Source organism: Cimex lectularius, unplaced genomic scaffold, assembly GCF_000648675.2.
Source record: "Cimex lectularius strain Harlan isolate CLEC.00 unplaced genomic scaffold, Clec_2.1 scaffold4, whole genome shotgun sequence".
In the NCBI taxonomy this organism is placed as follows: Eukaryota; Metazoa; Arthropoda; class Insecta; order Hemiptera; family Cimicidae; genus Cimex; species Cimex lectularius.
The window spans coordinates 762,547-771,139 of NW_019392723.1; the positions used below are offsets into that span (position 1 = coordinate 762,547).

The 8,593-nt window shown below is 37.8% G+C and overlaps 1 protein-coding gene across 2 annotated transcripts in view; it reads right to left on the reverse strand.

Annotated features, from left to right (window-relative positions):
- LOC106672106 (microtubule-associated serine/threonine-protein kinase 3) overlaps positions 1-3,236 on the reverse strand; it is a 29,504-nt gene extending 26,268 nt beyond the window's left edge. The window contains exon 1 of one of the 2 annotated variants that reach the window (XM_014403258.2): positions 2,705-3,236. In XM_014403258.2, the coding sequence (XP_014258744.1) occupies positions 2,705-2,879 (175 nt within the window). In that variant the 5' untranslated portion in view covers positions 2,880-3,236. Of the gene's footprint in view, positions 1-1,980; positions 2,057-2,704 lie in introns of those variants that run through there. The other variant, XM_014403268.2, reaches the window with a different exon arrangement.
- Positions 3,237-8,593: the final 5,357 nt, after the last annotated feature.

Consider the following 8,593-nt stretch of genomic DNA (forward strand, 5'->3'; position numbering starts at 1 on the left):
TGTATGTGGGTTTGTGAACTTGTAGTTTGGTGATTTCCAATCTGCCTATTGGACTGATTTGGTCTGTAAAATGGATTTCAACTTATCACCATCTTTGATTAAAATCCACAACTGAAGCTAACTAGAATATGTCAAAATGCTATTCACAGATCAAAATGTGAGTACAGGCAACCTGGAACTCATTAAACTACAAGTACCAGCATACAATTCAATAAAAATATCTACTATAAAACTAACAAAATAGTCATTCTGAATATAATTCAATGGGACTTAACAATGTGTCATGCTTGTTTATTTATTTTTTTAACCCAGTTGGCTATTATCGCTTTATTTCATTATAGATTTTCTTTAGATATTTGTTGTTAGAATGTACATGAGGTGTTGAACTTATAGTTTGGTGATTTCCTATCTGCCTATTAGACTGATTTGGTCTGTCAAACACATTTCAACATATCACCATCTTTGATTAAAGTCCACAACTGAAGATAAGTAGAAACTAACAAAATATGTAGCGATTCTTATATAATTCAATGATGGGACTTAACAATGTGTCATATTTGTTTATTTATTTATTTTTTTAAATCAAGTAGTTTTTAATATAATTTATTTTTAGCTTTAAATCAAGCTGTTCTCACTTTTTCTCTTTTATAGTTTGGTGATTTTCAATCTGCCTATCGGTCTGTTTTAGTCTGTCAAATACATTTCGACATATCACCATCTTCTTATAAGCCAACAACTGAAGTTAAATGCTCTTCACAGATCAAAATGTGAGTATAGTCAGAGGCTGGAATCATCAAACTACAAGTTGTTTTACCCCACATACAATTCCAAAAAATGTCTACTATAAAACTAACAAAATAGTCATTCTGAATATAATCCAATGATGGGACTTAACAATGTCATGCTTGTTCATTTATTTTTTTAACCCAGTTTGCTATTATCACATTATTGATTTACATTAGATATTTGTTGTTAGAATGTATATAAGATGTTGAACTTATAGTTTGGTGATTTCCTATCTGCCTATTAGACTGATTTGGCCTGTCAAACACATTTCGACATATATCACCATCTTTGATTAAAGTCCACAACTTAAGATAAGTAGAATATGTCGAAACAGTCTTGACAGACTAAAATAGCGAGTTTCAACAGACGTGAAATCACCAAACCAAATGTTCTTCACCCACATATATTTTAACAAAAAATATTCTGGTTTGTCAAAATCATTACGACATGTTAATTTGTGGGTTATCGGGGGTTGGCAAAATGTTGAATTGCATTTGACAGACCAAAACCATATCTGCTATATTTCTATAATCTAGTGATTCTGACATAATTCAAAGATGGGACTTAACGATGTGTCATACTTGTTTATTGATTTTTTTAATCCAGTTGGCTATTCTCACTATAGATTTATATTAGATTTAAATTAAATTTTTTGTTAGAATACGTGGGGCGTTGAACATGTAGTTTTGTGATTTCTGATGTGCCTATACTCACAATTTTGGTCAAATGCATTTCGACATATCACCTTCTTCTGACAAACTCACAAATGAAGTTAAGTCGAATATGTCGAAATTCTTTTCACAGTTCAATGTAAATTCAAGCAACTCGGAACTCATTAAACTACACATTCTTCACCCCAAATACATTCCAACGAAAAACATCTACTACAAAATCTAACAAAATGTCTGACTCCAATACAATTCAATTACTTAACAATTACAATCCGTTATCCTGCATTCGACATACAAATAGGCCTGTCAAGAGCATTTCAACATTAAGCTGTGAGTCTATCAGAAGATGGCCAAATGTCATCATTTGACTGACCAAAACAGAAGTATAGGCAGATTGGAAATGACCAAACTTGTTTTTGAAAACGCATTAGAAAACAAATCAGTTTGGTGTTTAGACCAACCAGTATGAATAAAAAAAACCGAAACAATAACATTATGGACGGTATATCTGCAACGTTCATACCCATAGCTGAGCCGATTGAAGCAATTTTCTGTGCATCCGAACGAATCGAGTTTTCGAGTGAAACCGTACAGGGAGAGATTAAAAAATTCAAATTATCTAATATTGTCCGACCGTTTGAGAGATAAATCGAGAAAAAACCACAAGTGGAGAGGAGACGAAAAAGATTAAATCTGGGGTAAATTTAAAGGCAATTTAAAACATGTACATAAAAATCTTCGGCTAATCTTAACAGAAAAAGATAACGAGTGAAACTAGCAATAAAAGTCAAAATTTTCCGTTTATTCGCCTGTCTCCTGTCTTGAGAAATTTACAATCGATTTACTTAAGATGCAAGGTAGAGTTTCAAAAATTTAATATCAAAAACAAAACTAGACCCCGATGATTTTTTTATTAAGAAAAAATATAAATAAATAAAAAAAAGGGGGACGTTATCTACGATGGGATTGTCAAGAGGAGTGTTGATGTCCAAAACTCTTCGAAACGCAATTATTTGAGAACCTGGGTGAAAAAAGGGCTAGAGTGGAGAACGCTTTTGCAAATTTCCGTGTTGACATAGAGCCGAGGTTACGACAAAATAAACAACCATGGGGGAAAAAATTGGACAATGGATTTATTTTTTAAAATATGGTAAATCTTGGAAATTGGACGAGGGTTGGAATGTTGGACTGTTGGATGGTGGAAATGGGCCGAGGCGTCGGGTAAAAATTTTTAAAAACCAACTCACCCGTTTTGCTCGCCGTCTTCTGCGGTCTTTCTTCCGAGTCTGAATATCTTCTGTTGCCAGATTCGTCTATCGATTTAGTCCAGTTGTCTTCCATGGCCAGTCCTAACCCAGATCTCAACGATAGTGTCTGGAGACGGCTGCCAGGCCTTATCGGCCGATTTCTTCCGTACTCCATCCCACGAGGAGGCGGATTTTTTCTTTTTATGAAAGAGAACAACGGTGATTTTTCGTTTATTAAAAATCGCACTCACATGACTTCGGCCTTTGGTCAATAAACAAAAAAAAAAACGGCTCGGCGAAAACAAAGCCTAAACAAAAATAAATTCGACCATCTTGAAATGTATTTCCGTTTAGTTTTCGTTTTCGATCGGGTCCGTTTTTGATGGGATGCCCAGATTTTGCCCGCTTTCGGAATTTTGGCCAAACAATTTTAAACGGCTCATATTGACAAATAAACCTCGACTAAGAAATTTCTCGATCGCCCCTACCTCCCATCAACCAGACCAGGGTATTGGGTCCGAGGCCTATTGTCAACCGCAGTCGTGCCAACCCAACCAGACTGCCCTCCTTTCAAACAAAAATCATTTAAAACCCAAAACAAAAACACAAATTAAAAGAACACATAAAAATTACATATAAAAACTAAATTTAATTTAATTTTCAATACTTCCACATGAATAAAATACAAAAACAAAGCAAAAATTAAAAACATTCTATTTCAGATAATGACAAAAAAAATTTAAAATTTTATTTATTTAACCAGGACATATTTTCCCTGTTTTTTCTTAAAATAAAAATAAAATCAAACAAATTCCTAAAATCGTTTTAATTGAGAAGCCCTTCCGAAAGTTGGAAAAAGACCTTCGGCAATGATCCGACCTTCTTCAATTGGGTCAAGTACCTCAACATTTTAATATTCACGTGAAACGACTTCTATGCTCGTTGAAGAGTGAAAAGATCCCGACGATACCCATAAATGGGCAGCTCTCTACGACTGTGGCACACAGGCTCAGCCTCCGGATCACCTCTCTTTCAAGTGTATCTGATCTTTTTTGGAGGTGTGCCCACGATGAGGACATAATTATTCACGTCTTCTGTTCCTTTCACCATGCTCCAAATTGGAAAATGTATTATTTATAAATACCGTGGTGATGATAATGTTGATGGGTAAAAGAAAGTCGGTTTTTTGGGGGGGAGGGGGGTTACCCCAAGCAATATACCTTTCGGGCCTATTTTACTTAACTAGTTCCATAGTTCAGTGCAATCTACTCTAACCTACTAAGAAGTACTAGATCATTCATTGACGTTGCTACAGATTATCCCCCCTTTTTTCAAATTCCAGGTTATGTTTCCATTGGTCGGTTGCTTCGCACGACCACTATTCGCTTTTTCATATGCTTTGTCACCAATAAACTTCTGCTGTATCAAGTGTTCCTCCATTCATACTACTCCTGGAGACTGGAATTCCGAGGATTTTGCACTTATATCGGAACTGCATACTGCGACAAACAGTTTGATAGTGCTGGAATACATCAGAGATGTAACCATTAAATTCTTTAAGCAATGCGAGGTACTGGCACAATCTGCCGCCAAATAAATAACTATATTTTGGAAGCCTTCTGGCTTATTGTACTTTTCTAGTTCCTTAGTTCAGTGCAATAGACTCAAACCTTCTTCTAAGAAGTACTAGGTCATTGACTGTCGTTGCTACATTTCCTTTCCTTGAGTTTTCTTTGTCATCCCAGGTTATGTCTCCATTGAGCTCTTCGTATCGAAGGTATGGGTGGCTGTTTCTTCCTCCTCATCAAACCTACGAATGAGGTCATCATTGAATATACCTATGTTATGTAGATGTTCCTCAGATCCAGTGACCAGTAGTCGTACCACTCCTCTGAGTTTAATCTCTAATACTGTAGCAGTGAGTTTGCCCGTCTTGGTGAGGGTTGTTTTAACATAAGCTTATTTGTCTAGCACCTCTACAGTTTATACACTTTTTTTTCTCCCTTCTTCTTGATCCATTCTATGCTTGTTCTTGTTATCCCAAGAATAGGTTCACGGCCGATGTATGGTCTTGCAGAGTCTGGGCAGTGTGTCTGCCTTTTCGTTACCCAAAATTCTCTTGTATCCTGGTACCCAAGATATCATCCGGTTGTTGTTTTTCCCCAGGTTTTGGAGGGTTTGGAGATTTTGGATGCATTCACTGACTAATTTTGACGTGATTTTTATTCATGGTAATGCTTTAATTCCTACTTTGCTATCATATTTTATGGGGAGTTTTATTCGTCAGTGTACAATTTTTTATTATTTTCTAAAGCGTTGATGGCATATATTTCAGCTTGAACTTGCACTTCCCTAATGAGTTTAATTGCTCATGTTTTGGGCTTGTATAGAAAACGCCTGATTCGGTTCCTTCATTTGTTTTTAAATAATTTATTGACGGGAAGGGACTCCATCTTAAAGGTTACAAGTCGTGTATACATGATGTTTCATGGCGCCGTACAGAACTGAAATTATAAGCAGCAGGACCCCCTGGGCTCGCCATGGGAACACAGTGTTATCTGGTATATCATTTTGAGGTTTAAGCGTAAATTGTCAGAAGATATCAGCAATGTGATGCCGGCCTGACAGGATGGTTCACAATTTGATTGTCCACGTCATGGCACTGTGCGAGTTGGCGAAAGGGCTCTGGTGTCCTATACCCTTTAAAGTGAGGTACTCAAACTCCCTAACCATCGCTCTCTAAACAAACTCCTACCAATCACACACCCTCTCCGTCCTGCCTCCTGTCAACCCCCTCCCCTTTAGAGTCTTGGGCTAGACAGAAAACAGCATCCGCTTCAATGAAAGGTGTTATGCGAACCGTGCCGAATGACTCATTGGCAGCCGTGGGTTAATAGGCTGTCTTAACGGTGCCTCTCTAATACCGGGCGACCTCAGAGAGTATCTAGACTTATTCCATCAAGCGCTCTGATGGAGCGGACTATTTAATTCCCTAGCTCCTCGTTGGATGAGCCTAGAAAAAAAACTGAAGCAGGACATCACTGCTTCACAAACAGAAAGAAATCTGGAGACAAACCTTCAGACAGACGTTCAGTCCACAAAAGAAAAGGAGTGACTACCTCCCCCACCTAAAACAAAAAATCAGCTTCTACGTTGGGAACCAACCACCACACAGATGAAGGGCTTGGAACCTTCAAGTATCAGGACAGAAAGAAAAAGGCCCCCTTTTGATTTTCCAAGAGGGGGCAATCAAAATCAATGAAACGGTGTCTCGTAATTCGGAAGAAACTAAAGATTCGAAGATGATGATGATGGGGATGAAAACAAACCAGTCCTTGAGGATGGCACTGCTGAAGCAGTTGAAGATAACAACGAGTTCTTCCCCCAGCAATTAAGATTGATATAGATGAAGAAAATAGAACTAGTGAGCCAAACAGGAAGAAAATGGCAAAGCATCTGATCCAGATATAAACTAAGAGGAAGAGGAAGTTAAAAAGGGATCCACTCCTAGCCCATATTGCCATTAACACGAACCATCTTCAGAACAGCCATTTCCCTTGAACAAACAACGCGTATGGAGCCGCTGCCTGAGAAAACGTTGACACCTCTCAAGTGAGTTGAGGAAAATGTAGAGTTGCCTGTAGTTCAACAGACTTATGCAGACATTTCTAGGCCGCCAGTATTGGAAAAAGTCGAACAGAACCCGGTTCAACAGAACGAGCATCAACTTCCCCTAAATATAACACCAGAGATGGTTAAAAACACAAAAAGTTAAGGAAAATCCATTTGTGCCAGAGGAAACGAAGAATTGCCCTTACCGATGGAAGTGGACTTAACTCATAGCGATGATTGTCTCCTACAAAACCCATTGTCAAAAAAACAACCGCCAAACCCGAATTGGTAAAAAAAATGTTCACTCCCGATAGTTACACTACAAAGTCATTGATCCAATGATGGCCTGTACATAATCTACCAATTTTGTACAGTGGTAGTTTTAAGATTTCGAATAAAGCCATCTTCCTTTGAAATAAATCATTAGCAATAACCTTACAAGATCCAAACAGGCTTTTTTTTTTTTAAATAAAAGTAGAACTTTTGAAAGAAACTATGTCTCGGAAGTTTTATTGATAGGTTATTAATTTAAGGATTGTTAAACTTGCTGTCCAAATACAAAAAGCCTATTGATTTATATAGCAAAAAATAAATAAATGTTTAACTAGATGTAAAATTGAGCATAAAAGCTGCAATGGATGAGAAAAGCCATTCCACGGCAAATCTGGTGTAAAAATAAATTCGAAGCAGTTTATTTGGGAATGTTGCCATATTTAACAAAATTTCCCAACGGCGCCTCCTTCAGATGTAAACCCAAGCTGAAAATAGTTTTAAAACTATCAATAGGCTCAGGAATAACAAATCATCAGACGTAACGTGGCGACGTAAAAATTCGACAAGTCATCCCAAATGATTTTACACATGTAGAAACACGCAGTAGATATAACTTAGAATTATTTCATGACAAAGAAAATTATAATGGCAAGACTTTTTATTTATTGGCGTTGGACAAATGTGTAAATTTACTTTTTAACTCTAAGAATTTCACTGCAAGAATAAGAGAAAAGTCTTTTCCCTACGAACCACACTCTCTTATCTCTCTTATGGAATTTTCATTACTAAAGCTCAAAAACCTCCCAACCAGTTATCATCTTAAAGACCCATCAGTGTTCTTCTTTCAATGTTCAAAATCCTTGTAAGACTCCTTTTAAAACATCCATCCTACATGGTCATGAAATCATTCCTTCTTACCAATTCGGCTTCCGTACTCATCATTCCACATTGCAACACGGTTTCATTTTTGTCGACACTATCACCTCTGATCTAGAGAATAATAATAGATAATAGAGAATAATTGGTGTGTTCGTAGATGTGTTAAAGGCTTTTGAAAGGGTCTGGCACATGGACATGCTTTATAAACACGCTTCCAACCCACTCCTTAATACCTTATCCTGATATCCTTTCTCCGGACCTTATATTTGCTGCTTTTTTGGAAAATGTGCCAGGGAGTTAAAAAGGCTGGGGATTATCAATAGAATAGCCATCTTCTCGGACAGACAGGCGGCATTGAAGGCAATTGTCGCATCGACGGTAAAGTACAGTCGTTTGGGACTGCATTAGAGCCCTGTCCAGACATTGGAGAAAATAACAAAATTACCCTTATCTGGGTGCCAGGGCACACAGGGCAGAGAGGCAGCGAAGAAGCCTATAAATTGGCCAAGGAAAGTTCAATGAGGACACCTACTGGCCCTGAACCCTTTTGTGGCTTACCAAAATGCCAAAAACGCGGATCCATTGGACACTGAATTAATAATAAATCAATGGGAGTTAGTCAATAATAAGCTCAATGGGAATTAGCACATCACAGACGCATGCGAAAAAAATTATTAAAGTACCATCGCAGAACAGCGACACACGTACTAAATCTTGGACGTGCTAGGGCTAGAATAATAGTGCTAACTGGACAGTGCAGACTCCGGAGGCATATGTATAAAGACTCGGAGTGGCAGAAACAAACCTATGCAGAAATTACCAAGAAGAAGAAAAAACAGCTGAACAAGTCCTCTGTTGGTACGAAGGCCTATGTAGGCTCATATTACTAATCCTGGGGGAGGAAAAGCCAGGGCCTGAAGGGGGGACACACGGGAGCCCTCGAAAAAGCTTTGGGTCTGGTAAAAAGCCTCAACCTTAACGAGGAGCTCTAGATAAAAAAGGACATGCACAATAAACCAATACTGGTCGAGGTGCACAGGTCGTAAAGAGGCCGGCTCCTATATAATTTAATATAACCTTACCCAAGACTTTACTGCGACCATTGTGTACATTCGGAGTGAAACT